The sequence below is a fragment of the Procambarus clarkii genome, chromosome 21, assembly GCF_040958095.1.
Source record: "Procambarus clarkii isolate CNS0578487 chromosome 21, FALCON_Pclarkii_2.0, whole genome shotgun sequence".
Classification (NCBI taxonomy): domain Eukaryota; kingdom Metazoa; phylum Arthropoda; class Malacostraca; order Decapoda; family Cambaridae; genus Procambarus; species Procambarus clarkii.
This window is the reverse complement of record NC_091170.1, coordinates 32,690,691-32,711,674: the sequence shown is the minus strand read 5'-3', so window position 1 is coordinate 32,711,674 and position 20,984 is coordinate 32,690,691. Positions and strand designations below refer to the sequence as shown.

The window sequence follows — 20,984 nt, the reverse complement described above, 5'->3', positions numbered from 1 at the left end:
TTGTACTTATGAAGTCATTACTGGCTTGAGGAGACGATGGGAAGGTGGGGGAGGAGGAGAGGGGGTTGCAGTGTGGAAGGAGAATCCACCTCTGAGTCAGGCAGGCTCTCTCTTCTTGTGAATTTCAGATGGATGGATGGACTGGATTCCCCGGGTGAGGGACTGGATGGATGGTGAGGGAAGACTGGATGGATGGTGAGGGAGGACTGGATGGATGGATAGTGAGGGGACTGGATGGATGGTGAAGGGACTGTATAGATGGTGGGGGGACTGGATGGATGGATGGTGGAGGACTGGATGGATGGATGAATGATGATGGACTGATGCATGGATGGATGGTGGAGTGGGACTGGATGGATGGATGGTGGGGGAACTGAATGGATGGATGGATGGATGTGAGGGGACTGGATGGATGGGGGAGGGGACTGGCTGGATGGATGGTAAGGGGAATGGATGGATGGATGGATAGAGAGGAGATTGGATGGATGGTGGGGGGGGGGGGGAACTAGATGGATGGACAAGGGGGTGGATGGATAGATGGTGGAGGGGAGCTGGATGGATGGATGGTGGAGGGAAGCTGGATGGATGGATGGTGGAGGGGAGCTGGATGGATGGTGAGATAAACCTCCATACCTCACACCGCACCCTCCCCGCTACTCCAATACCCCGATCCTGTCACTGGACCCTCCCCACTACCTTCATCCCCCGTACTGCACCCTCCCGCTACCCCCACACCGCCAACGGACCCTTCCCGCTACCTCCATCCCCCCCAGCTGTACCCTCCCAGCCACATCGGGAAATATTAACTGAAGGCTGGCTTCCTTTTTTTTAGGGGGGGAGGGGAAGTAAAGAGGATGGAGAGGCAAAGGTGAAGGGAAGTTTATGAGTGAGAATTACATTGAGAGTTATGAAAGCAGGCAGGCTGTCCATTTTGCTGATACAATGTGTGGGTGTTGGCAGCTAAGCTAAACTTGCTCTCTCTTGTCAGGGAGCTGTGTGTGTGAGAGGTTCTTCACATGTGATTCAGCATATATGGATGAATACTTGTTGCATTCATATATACACTCTCCGATGCTTCCACACATGTTATGTTGGCCTTGCTACAGCTGGATCAGGAAGCAGACTGCCTGACATTAAACTCTTGTTGTTTACTGACTGTGGAAGCCTGATTGACTATAAATGCCTTATCCATCCATCTGATAAGGATAAGCAGAGGGATGTTTATCCTGTGCGATAAAACAACAACACTGTCGTCGGTGTCTGAGAATTTGCGAAAACTAGCGGGAACTCTAAGAAGCAACACGTGGTTTTCTTGTTAACCGAGCGTAAGCTCGTCAATCGAAACAAATTTTCTGAGAGTGGCTCGCTCGTTACCTGAAATGCTCGTAGATGGGGCAGCTCATCACCCGAGGTTCCTCTGTATGTGTGTGTACACACACACCATGAGTGTAACTCTCATCCTGTAACTACACTTAGGTAATTACACTATTTACTTTAAGTAATTAGGTAATCACACACAATTTAGGCTTGTATCAGGGTCCTGTCAAAGTCAAACTATTGACATTTTCCATGAAGCAGCCCCACAATAGTTGCCTAACTCCCAGGTACTTATTTACTGTTAGGTGAACAGGCACATTAGGTGATAGGAAACTTGCCCAACTATTTCTGTCCTACCTGGGAATCGAACCCGGGATCCCAATTGTGAGTTGAGACTGAAGCACATGTTGTTCCATGCAAGAACCCTTGAAAATTACTTTCCATCAATGTATGATAAAGCATAGTATATTTTTTTCCACAAAATATTCTTAAACAAAATATGTTCATCTTATACACCGAAAAATATGGTATCAATTCTGAGTATGCAATAAAAATGAAAATATATCCAGTACTTTGCTAGAAACATAACAGTCTAAGTTTAGTTTCTTTCACACAAGTGAAATCTTGCGATATTTATTTACAATTACAAATATACAGAGTACAGTATCAAAATAAAATAAACATTCACGAGAACAGCACTGATAGGTACTAAACCGTTTTACCAGCAGTCTTCATCAGAATCCAGGCTTATGCGGCTCCCAAGTACCCAAGTAAGGGGGTGACTAACAAGTCTACAGATATTCACATCAATATTAACTTGATTATCATGCAAGAACTGTTACATTATTCAACTAAGTCAGTTGCATCTTCATCACTGAAACACGATATTTTTGACATTTTAAAAATACTTACCCAGTTCAAAGAATATAACCTCCATTCTAATGTGCAGTTGGCAATTTCACAAGTCTACATATTAATACAGTACCCTATATTATTTAGTGTTTGAAATCATGAAGCAATCATGTGTGTCCTGATATACTCAAGAGTAAAAGAAACACAAACCAGCGTTGAATGTAATGAAACGCCAGTTTTTGGGTGAGCCCCGGAGGTTCCCAGAAGCTATCATCACTGATTAAGTGCCATACTATCGAGTGTCATCAGTTGGAAAATTCTTTTTTGCCTACCAGGGTCAATGAGCCAGAACCTGGTCACTTCACAAAGGTACAGGGAGCGATAGCCAATGATCACTTTACATTTAAAGGATATAATCTTTGCCATCCCCAGGGAAGACACCCAGAAAGATAGGTGAATCAAAACAAACCAGTACCTAGTTTTAAAAACAACCAAAGCCCCAAAATGCCAAAAGAATTCCCTAAAGAAAAAAGAAACAACCAAAAATTTATGAAACTAGCCCCCCGCTAGTACAGAGGAGCTTGTCTGTTAAAACATCATTAGTCTTTATATTTGAAAAAGAAATTGAATTATCAGCCCTCAGGACATTCCTGGTGGGTGGTGCCATTAAAGTGATGATAAAGAAAACAAATCTTGGGCCTTAGAGACAAAGCTTTTGGATATAGGTAAGTGAACATACTGTATGAGCTCAATTATCCGAAGTCCGCTGAATCAAACATTTGGGTTATCCAGTCAAAATCGTGTCTCGATAATTTTCTGGCAAACCTTCTCCATATCTGGATAACTGGAGATTTGGTCGGATAATGCAGACTGGCATAAGAGTCTAACTCAAGTCCAGATAATTTTATGGCAAAACTTCACCATATTCAGACAGAAATCCAGATAATTAGAGATTGGGTTACATAAATTTTTAAACACTATACATTTGAAGATTAAACAAAGAAGACAAAGTACAACATGGTTAGCTGAAGTTTCTGTTTTAAATTTTATTATATTAAATGTTCTATAAATATTATTTAGTGTGTTGAAACTCAAATTATGTTTGTTGTGGTACAACAAATTGCAAATATAGTCATTTTTTACTTCCCTGGTAAGAATTCTGCTTATCCGGATCTCTGGCTTATCAAGTCAAGAGTCCTTCCAATATGGTCCGAATAAGCATGCTTAGACAGTATGTAAAGATATTATAATTTTTCTATTACTGTTCTTTGAAGAGGTGACACTTTTAAATCATATACATGAGACCACCATAATAATAATTAGTAAAGTCAAAGACCTCAGAAAACAGCATTAAGTTTAGGAGGATATTCCTGAAACTTTCATATGACAAATTTATAACAAATTTAAAAAAACACCATATGACAAATTTAGTATGTACATATTGAATCTTCCAATCCAAGGATGACTGAGGATTTAATATAAGCACCAGTATGCTGAAACTATCATCATGCTTACAAAATCTAAATCTAAATATATAATATATATAAAATCTATATATATATATATGTCGTACCTAGTAGCCAGAATGCACTTCTCGGCCTACTATGCAAGACCCGATTTGCCTAATATGCCGAGTGATTTTCTTTATTTTCTATAAATTGTTTCCAATTGGTTTATTTGAATTATTATTATTATAGTATACTATGAACATAAATTATTGACTTAGTTATATTAGTTTAGGCTAGGTTAAGATAGGTTAGGTTAAGTTAGGTAGGGTAGGTTAGGTTCGGTCATATACGTTAGTTTAACTCAAAACAAATAAAAATGAACTCATACATAATGAAATAGATTGGTCTATCATTTCATAAGAAAAAAAAAATAGAAAAAAATATAAATTCAGGAAAACTTGGCTTATTAGGCAAATTGGGCCTTGCATAGTAGGCCGAGCACGATGTTCTGGCTACTAGGTACATACATACATATATATATATATTTATTTATTTATTTCCAAAATAGATCATTCACAAATATCCAAAGTTTCCATTGCACTACTATCTGTGATTTTGATGCAACTGACTGTCTACATGCTTTCAAGCCAATCCAGAAAATATGAAACAAAGAAATTATGGCAAAATTCACATTATTATGAAAACTCACCTGGTGATGAGTTGGTAGAGGTGGAGCAGTTGCAGAAGGACCAATGTCATTAATGAGCGTCTCCTTTTTGCCGTCCCGCAATATAGTGGTAACAGTGCCCACAGGTGCCTGGCTTACTGCACCTGCAGCAGGTACAGGTGATTTGGTGCCACTAAGGGAAATAGTGGGTGCAGGTGAAGGCGTGGAGCCTACAGAGGGCTGAGCCACCAGGTACTCATGTCGCTGGATGGTACTTTCCCCTACTCCGCTTACAATCATCCGAGTGGCAGTGGCGGACGGCTTCCGGGGGGATGACGTGCCTGAAAATATAATTTCTTATTATCACCTTCAACATTACTCCCTTATATTTAGTCATTTAGTTTTCCCTTTAATCTGATGACTTTTTCAATTACGAGATCTGCACAGTGGAATAATATCATTGGTAAGATATAACTGAAATAAAATAAGCACCGAACACAGCTAGATGGCCAATAGGTAACCCAATTCCATGCCTCTACCTAGAGGTCCTAGAGAACTATTGTCATGAGTTTATCATGGAACAAAGCAACCAGCTTTAATTTGGATCTAAATGAAATGAGTATCCATTTATCAAATGTTAGCAATAAGAGAAACGTAAAAGAGACCCTCTTGTCATGGGCTTAATTAAAAGCTATCTTTGGAGAAAGCAGAGGCTAGAGAGAAAATCCACTGGGGCCGTGAGACAATGTGAACCAGTGACCAAGGCATTGCCAGCCATGGTATTGAATGTGGCTGGAAATGCGTTAGTCGCAGGTTTGCGTCGACACACAGCCCATATAGAATTTCTCATTGATATATATATCACATTAGTGTGATTTGTGTGTGTAAAAGCAGAGGTTCTCGCTGAGAAGATTAAAGGAAGAAAAACATTGGGCCGAATTACACTAGACATGCATATTATTAAGATATTGCTAATTTTAACAAGACAGTTTTTTATTTTCCTGTTTTGTACATGGAAAGTGTAATAGTTTTTATCAACTATTACCAAGAATTGTCAAATTATTAAATATTATTATTTAATATTAAATTCTTGAAAGATAAATGTATGCTGAGGAAACAATATAGTTGAGAAATAGCACAAGACCTCTACGAATCACTTTGCACAGCAACCATATGGCACAGTATATTGCTGCTAGTAACACTAATATTTTTTTATAACAGCATCAGCTTCTTAGTCAATGTGAGTACCATAATTAATAATTACTTCATATTTAGAACATCCTTCTGTTTTAACTAAACAAGAGGTGTAAAAAGCCTCTGATTTGTTTTGATTTAAGTGGTTAATGTGATGCTGGCAATACAAATATTTCAAAAACTAATTTTTTTTCTAAGTGCAATAATTAATGCATAAATAATTATTCAAAACTTAGAGATAAATAAGGAATGATGTCTCATTTTATAACAGCTGAAAAGAGGATTCTAATAAACTGTTAAGAAAGTTCAATAAATTAGTTGCTCACAACACACTTTCAGAGAATCCAGTTGTTGTACAGCGAAGAAATGTACTCTCTCACAAAGCCCAGTGGTTGTATAGAAAAAAAGTACCCTCTCACAAGGCTCAGTGGTTGTACAGCAAAGAAAAGTATCTTCTCACAAAGCCCAGTTGTTGAACAGCCAAGTACCCTCTCACAAGGCATATCAGTTGTACAGCAAAGAAAAGTACCCTCTCACAAAGCCCAATGGTTGTACAGTAATGGCAAGTACACTCTCAGTGGGGCCTAGTGGTTATACAGCAAATTCCTGTAATGTACATTACGCTCTCAGAGAGCACTGTGGTAATGAAATTAATGATACCATAAACCACATACAAGAGAAAATAATATAGGTTTTATGAGCAAATGTATTAACATGGATATGGTTACTGTATTAGCTTGTTCACGTTATATACCTTGAGTCTGTTGAAACAAGTCCATTGTGGCCAGATAGGTTGGCATGTGAGGATGAGCATAGGCAACTACATCCCATGTTGACACCAGAGAGGCTGATTTTGTCAAAGCAAAGCAGTGGGAGTTTAGATCTTTGAATACTGAGAGCAGAGAGACAACATATGAAGGGATATACCAACTGGTGAATATAGAATAAATTAAGAATATAAGGTTAGTATGAATTACTAAAATTCTCATTCAATATCACTCTAAATAAACATGATCATGCATAAATAAAGGCTGATAGTTATATGATTGAAAGGGGTGAAGAGGGAATTAAATGTGGAGTGACCGAAGTTCAATCTATTTATTTGGAATGGATCAATATATGAAAGAAAGGATAGCAAGAGGTCAGAGCACCTAAAAAAAGTGCAAAAGATTGTTTTGTTGTGATCCTCCTAAACAAACTTCTCCTGTGACAGTCCCCTATTTAACGTACTCCTGGAGGGGAAGTGTGGCATAATTTTTCACAGGTGGGTACAGGAACAGATGACTGCTGACTCCTGTTAGCAGACTCAGAGCTGCAGGCTGAGACCTTCCCTTAGCTCATGTGCCTTACCCACTAGTTTCCCTGGAATATGACCCACCAATCGTTTAACAATCAGGTACCCAATCACTGCTGGGTGAACAGAGGGAAACAGTTAAGATTTGGGGGCTAGTCAACCCTCTCCAGCCAGGATATGAACCTAGGCCATATTGCTTGCGAATATCAGGGCAAGTGTGTTACCCTGCACCATGGTGACTATTTTCCAATACATATTGTAAATAGTTATCCATACTGTAGGAACTTTAAGCAGTTGTGTAAATAATTACTGTGAATAAATAAATAAATAAATATCCAAAAGAAAATTCACAATTATGTTGTGTTTAATGATGTGTGTGTGTGTGTGTAATTACCTAAGTGTAGTTATAGGATGAGAGCTACGCTCGTGGTGTTGTCTTCCCAGTACTCTGTCATATAATGCTTTGAAATTACAGACGCTTTTGGCCTCCACCACTTCTCACCTAATTTGTTCCAAATATCTACCACTCTGTTTGCGAAAGTGAATTTTCTTATATTCATTCAGCAGCTTTCTTTACTAAGTTTAAATCTATGATTTATTGTTCTTGAAGTTCTAGGTCTCAGGAATTCTTCCCTATCAATTCTGTTACTATTTTGTACATAGTGATCATATCATCTCTTTTTCTTTTAACTTCTAGTTTTGGCATATTTAATGCCTCTAACCTCTCCTCGCAGCTCTTGTCCTTCAGTTCTGGGAACTATTTAGCTGCATGTTTTTGCACCTTTTCCAGTTTTCTGATGTGCTTCTTAAGATGGGCACCATACAACTGCTGCATATTCCAGCTTTGGTCTAACAAAAATTGTGAACAATTTCTTTACTATTTTGCCATCTATGTACAGTATTTAAAAGCAATTCTGAAGTTAGAAACTATAGCATAGGCTCCTCACACGACATTCTTATGTGATCCGCTGGTGATGGTTTTCCATCTAGAACACCCCTAGATCTCTTTCTTTAATAGAATTCTTTAAGATTTCTCACATAATTTATAGGTTTTGTGGGGTGTGTGTAATTGCCTAAGTGTAATTACCTAAGTGTAGTTACAGGATGAGAGCTAAGCTCGTGGTGTCTCATCTCCCCAGTACTCTTTGTCTTATAACACTTTGAAATTACTGACGGTTTTGGCCTCCACCACCTTCTCACTTAGCTTGTTCCAACCGTCTACCACTCTGTTTACAAAAGAAAACTTTCTAATGTTTCTTCGGCACCTCTGTTTTCTCAGCTTGAAACCGTGTCCTCTTCTTCATGATGTTGCTAGTTTCAGGAATTCCTCCTTGTCAATTTGGTCGATTCCTTTTAGAATTTTGATTGTAGTGGTCATATCACCTCTTTTTTCTTCTATCTTCTAGTTTAGGCATGTTTAAGATCTGTAGTCTCTCCCACGTAACTCTTGTTTTTCAGTTCTAGAAGCCATTTGTAGCATGCTACTGCACCTTTTCCAGTTTCTTTATGTGCTTCTTGAGATTTGGGCCCTATACAACTGCTGCATATTCCAGTTTTGGTCTCGCGAAAGTCATGAACAGCTTCTTTAGTATTTCACAATCCATATAAATAAAAGCAAGTCTGAAGTTGGAAAGCGACGCATACGCTCCTCTCACAGTGTTCTTTGTGTGTTCCTCTGGCGACAGCTTACTATCCAAACCACCCCTAGGTCTCGTTCTTTATTAGAGTTCTGTAATTCCATTCTACATAACTTGTAATTTGAGTGTGGTCTATTTTCTCTGAATCTACATTCCATAACACAGCATTTATCCACATTGAATTCCATTTGCCACTTTACGCTCCAAGCACTTATTTTATCTAGATCAATTGGAAGGGCATTACAATCGTCTGCGCCTCCTATCTTCCCCAGTATGTTACCATCATCCACAAACATGCTCAAATAATTCTGTATTCCTTCTGGTAGATCATTTATGTAGATGATGACATTACCAGTGCAAGAACTGAACCCTGTGGCACTCCACTAGTAACACTCCTCCTGTCAGATACATTGTCTCTGATTACTAGCCCTCATCAGTTCATCAGTTCAAAAGTATTTCATCCATGTCAGAAGTCTCCCTGTCACTCCTCTAGCATGTTCCAGTGTAATTACCTAAGTGTAGATACAGGATGAGAGTTATGCTCGTGGTGTCCCATCTTCCCAGCACTTTTTTGTCATTAAAAGCTTTGAAATTACTGACGGTTTGGCCTCCACCACCTTCTCACCTAACTTGTTCAAACTGTTTGCCACTCTGTTTGCGAAAGTGAAATTTCTTATATTTCTTCGACATGGTGAACACAATGTAGGTGCTTATATATAATGTGTGTATATTTGTGTAATAGCAGCAAAAGGCGTATATTTGGAGAAGCCATTTTGGTGATGGAGGGAGGGACCATCAGCTGACTGTGTGGCAATCTCTGTTATTGTCTGAACTCACCATACCAGCTTAGTTTGTACAGTTATAGTGAACAAAATATGTACACGTACAGTGACACCTCGGCTTACGAATGCCCCTCTTTACGAACTTTTCAGGTTACGAGCCCAATTTCTTCGTAAAATCAGAATCAGGTTATGAAATTTGCCTCAGGTAACATAGTTTGTTGATACGCATATGGTCGACCAAGCGATGGTGGCACAGCGATCGTGCCTCAGTTTACCAGTGACTCCCACCTAGTGACAATCGCGCTTGAATTCTTTGTAAAGAATTTCAGTTTTTTTTTATTTTTTAGTATTTGAACATAAAAGTTATTATTATATATCTCGCCATGGGTCCCAAGAAAGCCAGTGGTAAGATTCAACTCAAGAAAACACATGTGAGGATGACCATAGAGAAAAAACAAAGAGATCATTTGTAAACATGAAAATGGTACACGGTTGTTGAACGAGCTAGACAGTACAACAAAACAATGTCAACGATATGCACTGTAATTTCTAAGAACGTATCAACAATCACAAAACAAAGATCACAAACTGAGGAAATGTCTTCAGGGGAGGAGGAGGCTGTACAGAATGTGCCTTCCTCAACAATTAGGAAGTGGTGTAGACTGTGGGAAGACATGCAAACTTTTGTTAAACAACTCACCCAGAGCAAGCTGTAGTAGGCCGTAGCGTTAACTTTTTTAAATGACACTGTGATGCCTCACTACAGACAAGTGTTACAATGTAGGGAAAAACAAGCCTCTATGGATTGATTTTAGTGAGAAAAACAAGCAGTGAGCCAAAAAGCAGGTCCTAGTGCAGGCGATGAGTCACAATAACGTGGCTGAAGTATGTTGACCAATCCACACACTAGAAAATGAAGGGACGACGACATTTCGGTCTGTCCCTTCATTTTCTAGTGTGTGGATTGGTCAACAGGTCCTAGTGGTATGCAGCCAAAACGTACCAGAGAGAGTACCAAAATAAAAAATAAAATAAAATAAAATGTTTATTCAGGTAAGGTACATACAGTACATACATACAAGAGATTTTACATAAATTGATCGATTTATAGATAGAGCTAGTATATACAATGCCTAAAGCCACTATTACGCAAAGCGTTTCGGGCAGGAAAAACATTAATGACTAAAACTTAATACTAATTGAGTATAAAGAATAAAATGTGTTGAGAACAAATAAAAATAAAGATAAAAAGGGGGAAACATGGCTGAAAAAGCAGCACAAATACAATTAGGTAGATAAACAGCATTGTTTAAGAAAATAACCAGAGAGAAGTCATCACTGCCTGATGTTATCATGGATAGGAATTCCCCCTTCCAAACACTAACACCTCTCCTCCTCACCATCTTCCATACACCAACATAAGTCATCAATAAGGTAAGCAATAACTTGTATATACTTTAGTACTAAAGATTGGGTGAATTAGGTATAAAATTTACTTTGAAGTTAATATTTTTGGGAGTGTGAAACGAATTAATTCAATTTACATGATTTCTTATGGAAAAATTTGCTTCGGTTTACGAATTTTCGGGTTATGAACAGTCTCTGGGAACGGATTAAATTCGTAAGCTGAGGTACCACTGTATATACTTATACATAACATCTGAATAAAGTGTAATAAAAGCAAAAAACAGTATGGTGAGAGGAGGAAAGTTGGAAAGTGAGGGAAAGAAGATGTGTTTGTTGGCTGGTGTGTAGCGGCCACTCTTGTTGTTTTAACTCACAATACCAATGTAGTGGTTCATTATGGTGAGGAAAACATGCAGATACTGTACTTATATATATCTGTGTATATAGTGTAATAATAGCAAAACTATTTGTTTGTTTTATGAATCACTAAGTTTTGCAATATAGCGATGGTTCACATATTTTATTATATAAATGTATTACACTACAACTATTGAATAATATTACTGCAAAAAACTAAGAAAAAATCAGACATTTAAATAATTAGGTTATACAGTGGAACCTTGACTTATGAATGCCCCTACTTACAAATTTTTTGAGTTACGATCCCAATTTCGTTGAAAATTTTACTCAACTTACGACTTTGGCCTCGAATTGCGATTTTGTTGATCTTCCTTCTCCTGAAGTTTACCAAGGTCTTCCTGTAGCACTCTACAGTTCTCAGTTCTTATTCTACTTGTATTTTGATGTACAGTATAGCAAAAACTGTTGCACTAGAAAATGGTAGAGGCTCACAAAATTTACATAATATCCTATTTTCTATTCATGGGTCCTCTGGTAAGTTAGGATAAGGCACTTTGGTACGACCATTTCTTGATGGTCATGAGAATGCTCATGAGAATGGGCTGTTGGATAATGCAGTCCACCCACTCTTCGTTTTCTTGCCTTATTTTGGTGATCCTATTATAGCATTCAATTAAGTTTGACATGCATGATTTTCCCTTCTCTTCAATTATGTGTCTCTCCATGTCACTAGTCAATAATTTAGTTTTTCATAAGTCTCCTTTCTGAACATTGGAACTATCGTTACATTTTAACAGATTTCTAGGAGCTCTCCAGCTTCTTAGTGTTATGTTAAAAACTCTAGGAAATAAAATTTGTGCAGCTTCCTTCAATAACCTCAGACACCAGCTGAGGTGTCTGTGTTTAATTCTACTACATTTGCTACATCTAGTTCCTCCTGGTGTCTTTTTCCTTTTCTTCATTAACTCATACTCTGTATAAAGTAGCTTCTGACCAACAGTTTGTCGTTCTCTTCTTGGGTCTTGGATGACCAATCTGATTCCAACTTGTAGACCTTTTAAAACCTGTTACTGAGTTTTTCATACACTTTTTTGTCATTCTTCATGAGTGATCCTTCCTGTCCCCCACGTTACAATCACATGAAAGAACAGAACACTCAGTGTGTACAAAGTATGTGAAGAACTCAATAAGAGGTTCCAGGTCTTCAGATTGAAACCAGATTCATGGGTAGGTGATGAGGCTATGGTAGGTGTATGGTTGATGTGGTGGCTGTTGGTGGGGTGGGTATATGGTTAAAAGTGATGTGGGTGGATCAGTGGTGTTTAAGGGTGTGGGTTGAGGGGAGAAAAAGTGAGAGGGCAGTGAGAATAGGGGGAATAAGCAGATAGGGCCATTGCATTGGTTAGGTGGGGTGGTAATAGTAACAGGGAATGTGAGTGTTGTTAGGGTAGTTGGAGGAGTGAAAGTGTGGAGTGCTGGTAGTAGTGGGAATGTTCATGAGCAGGTAGTCATAAGAATAAAGAATGTGAAAGAGAAAAATAAACATGACAGAACTATAAGGTATCCCTATTGAGGATATCTAATCCTGGTTATGTGAACAGTATCCCAGGATACAAATGGCACAGCATAGTGAAACTAAAGGTATATATATATATATAAAAAACTAGTGAATTTAAAGTGTTAAAGAACACTTTATGATAAATATTCACAACCAGATCCTGGTCAGTTTGGTTACAGGGCTGCAGGAGGCAGAGTGGATGTGTTCATTAAAGGAGTATGATAAACATAGCCACTAGCTGACCCCTAGTCAGTTATTTTCAAGGCTGACAGGAGGCATAGTAGTATTCATCAAAGGTTTGCTGATTTCACCACAAATGAAGTTAATGTGGCAGTTATTGCCAGACAGGTTAAAATTGGAAGCAAATTAAACTAGACAGGAGGAAATTATTAGAGAAGTAAAAAAAGGAAAAACCAATGTTTGAGGAGTGATTGGTTTGAGGAGTGAAAGGGGGGCAGCAGTTAACTTTTAAGGGAGTTTTAGGTGTCCAAGCAAACAATGCTATGGCAGGTATGAAGGGCCACCCTAAACACATGCAGCTTGTAGACCATATCAGACCAAGTCTATATAATAAGTGAGGCTTGCAAACAGACGCTTGTGAGCAAATACTCAACGTTAGGAATGATACACAAGCAAATGGCCCACACAGGACTAAGTCCAATGGATGGCCATCACTTATCTTCAAAAAGAAGTACGACTCGTTACAACAGGAATCTTGGGAAAACTAGCCAAAGCCAGTGTCAACAATAGGACTGAGCAGTTGCCAGACTTGAAAGAGATCACCACCTGTTGGTAGCTCTGTGCACTAAGGGGTGTTTCATACCCAGTTTCAAATGAACCATTTTGCTTTGAGTGAATATTTTGTGGTATCTGTTGAGTTTTGGTGCTTTGTTTTCATGAACATTGCAGTTGTCTGTACTGTCTCGCCTAATTTCTGGCTGTGTTCCTAGTAAGGATGATCATAACAATCACCTGCTCTCTGTGCCTTTTCAAGGGGGTCCAACCAGGTTTTGGTGCTGGTCCACAGTAGGCCAACAGGATGCCTAAGACTGATATGACTTAGTAATAGAAATGTATCTCAGTGATATAGCTTCAGGGAGCCATCAGGGCTTATCCAGAAAGGGGCATTTCATTACATTCAATGCTACTTTTTAAGTAACGATCTAATGTGGCAATTAGCAAATATCACAAGCCAATTAAATAAGCAAAGAGGGGCGAATACCATTCACAACCAATTTAATATATACAATCTCGATTGCATTTAAATAAATTGTAATTCATTCGAATTGCACTAAACATAAACAAAAACCTGTTCCACTGTACAGTACCTCTGTATTACTTGTAAATTGTTGTCTTGTTAGTGTCATTATTTTTATAAGAATAAAATCTGTATTGTAGTTAATCTGAATAATGATTCTTACAAATTTAACAAACTCATTCATAAAAAAGTGAAGAATTATTAAGTAACACAGCGACAAAATAATCACATGTATTTCTCTTTTGGCCCAATGTATCATGCACAAACACATCATGTGTTTAAAAAGTGAACATCATGTCCCCCTCATGAATTACTTAAAAATTATAAGTTTGCTAATAGAGATGATAGAAATATATGAAAAAATACTTTATTTCCTTCTTGTTTTCTTAGCAATGGTCAGTTGTGCTTTTTTGGTATTATATTATTTCACAACGAAATGATCTGTGTTGTGTAACAGCTGGTAAAGCTTGAAATCAAGAATATTACAGTATTTCATAACTGAATTAACTTACCATGACAACAGTGGCATTAAGTACAGTTCCTTATTTTTCCCAGCTATAACTAATCTACCACAAATTCAACATCTGGTGGAGACTTACCATAATTATTTCACCCTGAAAATGGCTTTTAGCAGTCAAGAACTGATGGTGATACCCTACCATAATTATAATTTCTTGTAGAAAGCTATAATTTAATTTTAATTTAATTTAATTAATGATTGCTGTGGCCCCCCTCCCCCCAATGATGGCCAACAATATCCTTGTATCTATAACCTTTTAGAGTTATCCTTTCACAAACCCACTGGAATGCATCTATCATTGTGACATGCATCTTATGAATGCCTACAATGGACTAGTTCTTTTGTAAGTAATTTACAATGATCACAGTTTTGCATAAGAAAAAAAATGCAGAGCAGAGACCTCAATTTATTAAAAAAAACTTCATTATGGCAGCTTCAGGAATAATAGTGAATGGATACACAGTGAGCCTACTGTAAATAGTGTCAGCCAGCAATGTGCTGGCAAGACAGAACAACACAACACCAACTAACAAGTAAGCAAGGGTGTCTTTGTTAATAAAAAAATTAATTAGTTTGTTTACACATCACATTAATAAGGGATTCTATTCATCTAAGCTGGCTGGGAGTATGTTAGGTCCTGCTCTGCAATCGTTTCCTTTACCATTTATTTACAATCTGCTCTGTGCCTTAGAGCTAAATTATGCATCTTCATGGCAGTCTAACATGATTATAGCAAGATCCCTTCATTGGCAGCCTACAATAATGGTGACCTAGAGTGACCTACCATGACTGTGATTGCTTGCTTCGGTTTCATTTATGGGGTGTTCAGCTGCAAATAGGCACTCCAAATATTTAACAAGTATGTGACTGGATGGTGAGTTATTATAATAGTCTCATGCTGGTTGCTTTACCATGACTGTGGGCATTGATGGGAACTATAATGAAAATCACAAAAGTAAATATACAGTACTGTATAATGTAAAGGCATACAGTATACCATACAGTATACTATTAGATACCTTCAAGTGTTGTTTTGCTTGCTGGAGACCCACTATTATTATATACTCTTGCTGGTAATTTGCTACGACTGACACTCCATAGTAAGCAACTTAGTACAATGACCCACCAGCGATAACTTACCAAGACTACTGCTCTGTGGTGGTGCAAAGCATAAGTGTGGCTGGTGGAAATTGTTCATACAGTAATTGAATCTTCTTAGTGGTAACCTACCAAAGTGCCCTCATGCTGTTATGTCATTGTTCTTGCACTTCGATGGTAACCTACCATAGTTGTGAGACCTGAAGATGATGTTTTTGTAGTTGTATCTCTTTGTTGGTGGCCTACCAAAAGTGACCTACCATTCACAGCCTTTGGTAAAGGTCTGTTTCAATTGTGGTTCTTGTTGGAGACCTACCATGATTTTGGCCTTCTGGTGGTGACCTACCGTGGATTAGGCCCCTAGGTGGTACCTACCGTGGCGGTGGTCCCCCCGGTGGCAGGGGTCCCAGGAGAGAACAACGGTGATCTTGCCGTACTGGTCCATGATCTTCCACACCGGCGCTTCATCGTGTAGGCCCAGGGAGTAGATGGTCTCACATACGATCTTGGGAATGGCAGTGATGGCTGCGAGTGGGAGAGCTCAGCGTTACCGAATTCAAGGAGCAAAGCGCATTGCAAACGGGGCCAAATTGTTCACCAAATATAATAAATCTCAACGGCGCTATCTGTAGAGGAACTGCTGGCAGTCATCACTATGCCTACGACAGAATATACAGTCTTTCTGATCTTGGCCTTTTACTGAACCAAGTGAATGGTGTTGAAAAAGGGAAGAAAAGGCTCATATCGTTCTTCTATTTCTATCAAATGAGGAAAGATTAGGTGGCGTCTGTCTAATAAGGGATAGGCATTCAACTGATATCAAATGATATCACAAATGTGGTCTTCTGTCATGTTAATGTGAAAGGCTATGTACGATGATATTCTGTCTGTCAAAGAGTCGCAGATCGAGTCTCTTAGATAGAACTAGTAAGGCAATATTTGTTGCAGTTGTGCACGCCAGCACGCACAGGCAATTAGGCCTGCTTGTCACCGTCGCAGAGAGAATATTTACACATTTGAAAATTCGGTAAGACTTTGTATCAGTCAAAACTAAACTGCAGCACTGCCAAGAAAGAAACTTCATAGTAGAACTCAAGCTATAAAGAAACGAAACTAATGGTAGGATTACTGATAAAATAGAACACCAGGACATTGAACTTCTGATCTGAGAACAAAATAAACTAGTAATGCAATGACAAGAGAGTTCGATCCAGGCGATCATGCAAAAACTGCTGTTGTGTAGCGAGTCTATCTTCAATCTTGCGTCACCTTTCATTAGTAGCTGTTTTTATGGTTCAAAACTTTTGAGCAAGTTACTGTAAAAAATATCTTTAAATTTTTGTGCAGCTCTCCCCTTCGCAAAAACTCACTTCATCCCGAGATTGTACTCATCTTAGGACTATCTTAATTGGTATCTCGTCAATTTATTGTCAACGGCTTAAAAGTGTCGCAGTGCTATATGGATGAATAACCAAAAAGTTAAATCAAACTATTACTGTCAGCCCTTATCAAGAGCATGAGAAACAAATGAATGGATTAAATCAATAGCACACAAAAAAAATGCCTAAGGCAATAACCAAATAAAAAGAGGCTTTTAAAAATCAAAAGGTTTTTTACTATTTATCAGATGCGTCCTATTATCCAACTAGCACTGTATGACCTCATTGTCTGAAGAACCAAACTGGCCAAAGTCTGATGTTAAATGCATCCTCAACAATCATTTAAACATGCACCAAAGATATTTATATTTTCTTTATTTGCCAAATGTTTTCAACATTAATATTAATGCATGTCATTGTATTCTTTGTGTAAATAACTGTGATGTGATGAACAGCTTTTATATAATAAGTATAGACATATTTAAGCAATCATGATTTATGTCCCTTATATTTGCACACTTACTACTGATTACATGAACATCTTACTACAGTATACAAATATTAAATAATATTAAAGACAATAATTTATTTATCTGTGTAATAAGCAATTAATTAGTTCAGAATTTGGCCAGTGGTCTTGAAGAAAAGCCTTTGTCATACATCCAACTTTAAAGTTTTTATCAAACATTTTCCTCATGTTGCAGATAAGACCAGAATTGGGGTGGGATGGAGGAGGAAACAATATGCAACACTGTCTTTAGGATTACATTAAATAACAGCAATACTAATTTATATTTAAGCAATAACTGATGCACAATTTTTACATATAAAACAACAGATGGCAAAGTTTTTACCGTATATACATAAAACACAATATCTATTGGAATTTAATAAACTGGGATATAAAATAGGCATTGGGCCACTGGTTTGATGCAGTAGGTTATTTCACACATCAGGAAGAATCAGTCTTGTTGAATCTTCTGACTGGTGATGAGTGTTACTTTAGGAACTTTAAATACTGTAAGTTTAATGTGTAGGTCTCACAACATGGGACAGATTGACAAAAACAATAAAAGCTAGACAATATAACCCTACTGTGGAGTCGGTCACGTCGAGTGAGGCGGTGAGAGAGAAGTTTGTCCTGACCAGGGGAGGTTGGTGGGCACTAGTCAGCATGCACAACCCACAGGTACCAGCTGTACGCCTGCGCACACTACCTCAGGTGCTCCTATTAGTGCGGCACACAAGGAAGACAACAGCTCATACCTGTACAGTTTTTAAGTCTGGAGAACTTAAGTAAGCAAGTCAATAAATCACACAATGAATTCTATTTCATTCAGAATAATGCCGTGCAAAGCAAGCATGCTCTCAAAGGTTTACAGATCTCTATATGTATTTGAAATAATGTGCACGTTTGTAGGTGTGTTAAGGTATCTGATCGTACCTGTATTTGTTTGCATATTGTACAAGTTTATATGTGTATACATGCAAGTAAGAGTATACATGTGAGTGAACAGCTCTCAACTAATTTTATTTGCAGGAAGAGGCTCCAGCTCCTAGGCGATGTGCGCACGAATATGTGTGTTTACTCACCTATTTGTTTTTGCAGGGAATGAGTTCCAACTCCTAGGCCCCACCTCTGACCCACTAATTAACTTGTGTTATGCCTCCCTAATCTATTGTGCATTTTTGTGCAATAAATTTAGCATATATATGTGTGAAACATGTGGCAATGAATTTAACATGGTGCCTAAGAACATATTTAAGCTTTTTGGGTATTTCTGGAGGAGCCCCCATGTCTCCCTGAAGCTCTCGCTGAAATTGCTTTATGCAATGGATCATATCAGACATGGGCATTGTCTGGCCTACTGGGAACCAGAGCCCACCCCCTCACAGTGGCACAGAGCGCAAGTGACAATTTGCCACAATACCAGGAAAGCATCCAGTCACTGAAATTTTACAGATATATGGAAGGTTAACATAAGAGTAAATCCTTTAAAATGCCAAAACACTCCACAAATGATTCACACAGAAGAAAAACATTTAAAATTAATGCATAACTCATAGTACCGAATGCAACCACCAGGAAGCCTGGCTTCTGCATACAGCTATCTACCGTGCCAGTTCTTTTGCTAATGTCCTGTTGGACACTACTCTTCTGGGTCTTTCAGATGTATTAAGCCCTATGGCTTCAAGAGAAGTGCCAGCCATCCTTGGAGTTGATCTTGTGGAGCCATTTGCTTTGTACTTAGTTTTATATTTAAGTTTTTAATTCATGTGCATGTTTCTATCCAGGTTATTGTGTTGGCTTATTGTCAGCTTATTGTGGAGTCAGAGAGCCACCAGGGTGGCTCCCTGACTCTGTCCCTCCCTACCAGATTAGTCAGTTCATCAATATCCTGTTTGTCAGCTCCAGAACTGGCTGCGTGCATAACCCAGGCCATTTGGTGGTGGTATTCGGTACTATGAGTTTCATGCTAATTTTTAATGTTTTTTCTTTTTTGTGTGTGCATCATTTGCAGAGTTTTTAGGTATTTTTAAGGATTTGGTCTTTGTTAACGATTAAGATGTATGTAAAGCTTCAATGATTTTCTGGATGCTTTCCCAGTGTGTGGTGAAATGTCACTACTCTTCCCACTTTATGAGGGAGCCCGAGTTTTGGCTCTGGTCCCCGGAAACCAAACAGAACTCCTGCATCTGATGTGGTCCATTTGGCTGAAGCAATCTCTGCGATATAGCTTCTGGGAGGCCACAGGAGCTCATCCAGAAAGAGGCATTTCATTACATTCAACACTGGGTTTCTGTATGGAATAAATGCATCAATTTGGTTAGACACCAATATTGTCTAGTACCATAAGAATAATCCAGCCATCAATATCCATAATACTAATATAGATCATATTTAACACTGTATTTGTGTGCAATTGTTGTTACACATATAAGAGCTAAGCTTGTAGTGTCCCCCCCCCCCATTTTCCCAATATTCATTTGCCATATAAAATCCTGAAGCTTCTAACAGTTTCAGCATACACGTCTTTCTGAGTTAAAATTACAGTGGCGCCTCGATTAACGAGTTTAATCCGTTCCAGCACCGAGCTCGTCATGTGGAAAACTCGTCTTGTGAAACAACAACAAAACTCTCGTTAGAGGTGCCCAAGAATCAGTGGGAACGCTCGTTAATCAAGCAAAAGCTCGTCAGTCGAGATATATTTTCTGCCAGTGGCTTGCTCGTTACTCGAAATGCTCGTAACTGGAGCCGCTCGTCACTCGAGGTTACACTGTATTTGATTTAAATTATTTATGCAAATTGTTTTGGCACTCTTACTTACTCAGCTTTAATCTTTGGCCTCTTGTTCTCAATCATTTGGATTATAAAAAAATTATTTTTTTTGACAATTTGTTACAATTGTGTATGTGATCATATCACCTCTTACTCTCTTGTCCACTAGCTTTGACATGACTAATACCTCCAGTCTGTACTCTTATATGTCTTTTGCTTTAGGTTTAGGAGCCAGGAGCCATTTGGAAACATGTCTTTGTACCTTTTCCAAGATATGAGTAGCATACAACTTTGCATTTTTTATTGTTTTGCAGGGAAAAAGTGATAATGCATCATTGCAGTTCATTACCTCCAACCACTGTTCTCATCTTTCTTTCCATTAGGATTTTTTTCAGTCATGTAAGTACAGTAGTAATCTGCATTAAAAAAAATATTTGTGTGTGAGAGACTATACAGTAGAATGCATTTTCTGTGCTGGAACCCTGAGTAGCTTCTTTTAGCTAAAGACCGATATACTAGAGCCATTAGCAACAATAAGTCCTCTGATGACTTCTGAAGTCCTATCAAACACACAGGACCAGAATCTGGTGTTCTCACAGGGGTGAGGAACATTAATGTCTCTTAAACAATCCAATGAATGTAGAGTCAATGAACAAACCAGTTTTAAAACATATCAATTGATAAGAAGGCCACAGTTTACAACTTTTAAACAAACCTCCCTTGATCACCTCAAAGTGGCGACTCAGGTTACGGAGTGTCACCAGCCAGTGATACCTTCACTTACAAGCCAGATTCATTTTAATAAACTGTGTGTCTGCTTGGGCCTATGTTCCATTTTTTTACTAAAGCTAAATAGTTTATGGATTTCCTGCAATGATTTATCCTACACAGGTTATTATTATTGATACTGTTATTATTTATGCTTTATCAAGT

General features: G+C 38.3%; 1 protein-coding gene across 3 annotated transcripts in view; it reads right to left on the bottom strand.

Moving 5' to 3' along the window:
- Nucleotides 1–20,984, bottom strand: part of LOC138349537 (serine/threonine-protein kinase tousled-like 1) — a 93,711-nt gene that overhangs the window by 11,450 nt on the left and 61,277 nt on the right. For 2 of the 3 annotated variants that reach the window (XM_069328280.1, XM_069328279.1), the window contains exons 4-5: nucleotides 15,768–15,917; nucleotides 4,327–4,625 (exon numbers count right to left, since the gene is read on the bottom strand). In XM_069328280.1, the coding sequence (XP_069184381.1) occupies nucleotides 4,327–4,625; nucleotides 15,768–15,917 (449 nt within the window). The remainder of the gene's footprint in view (nucleotides 1–4,326; nucleotides 4,626–15,767; nucleotides 15,918–20,984) is intronic. The other variant, XM_045746389.2, reaches the window with a different exon arrangement.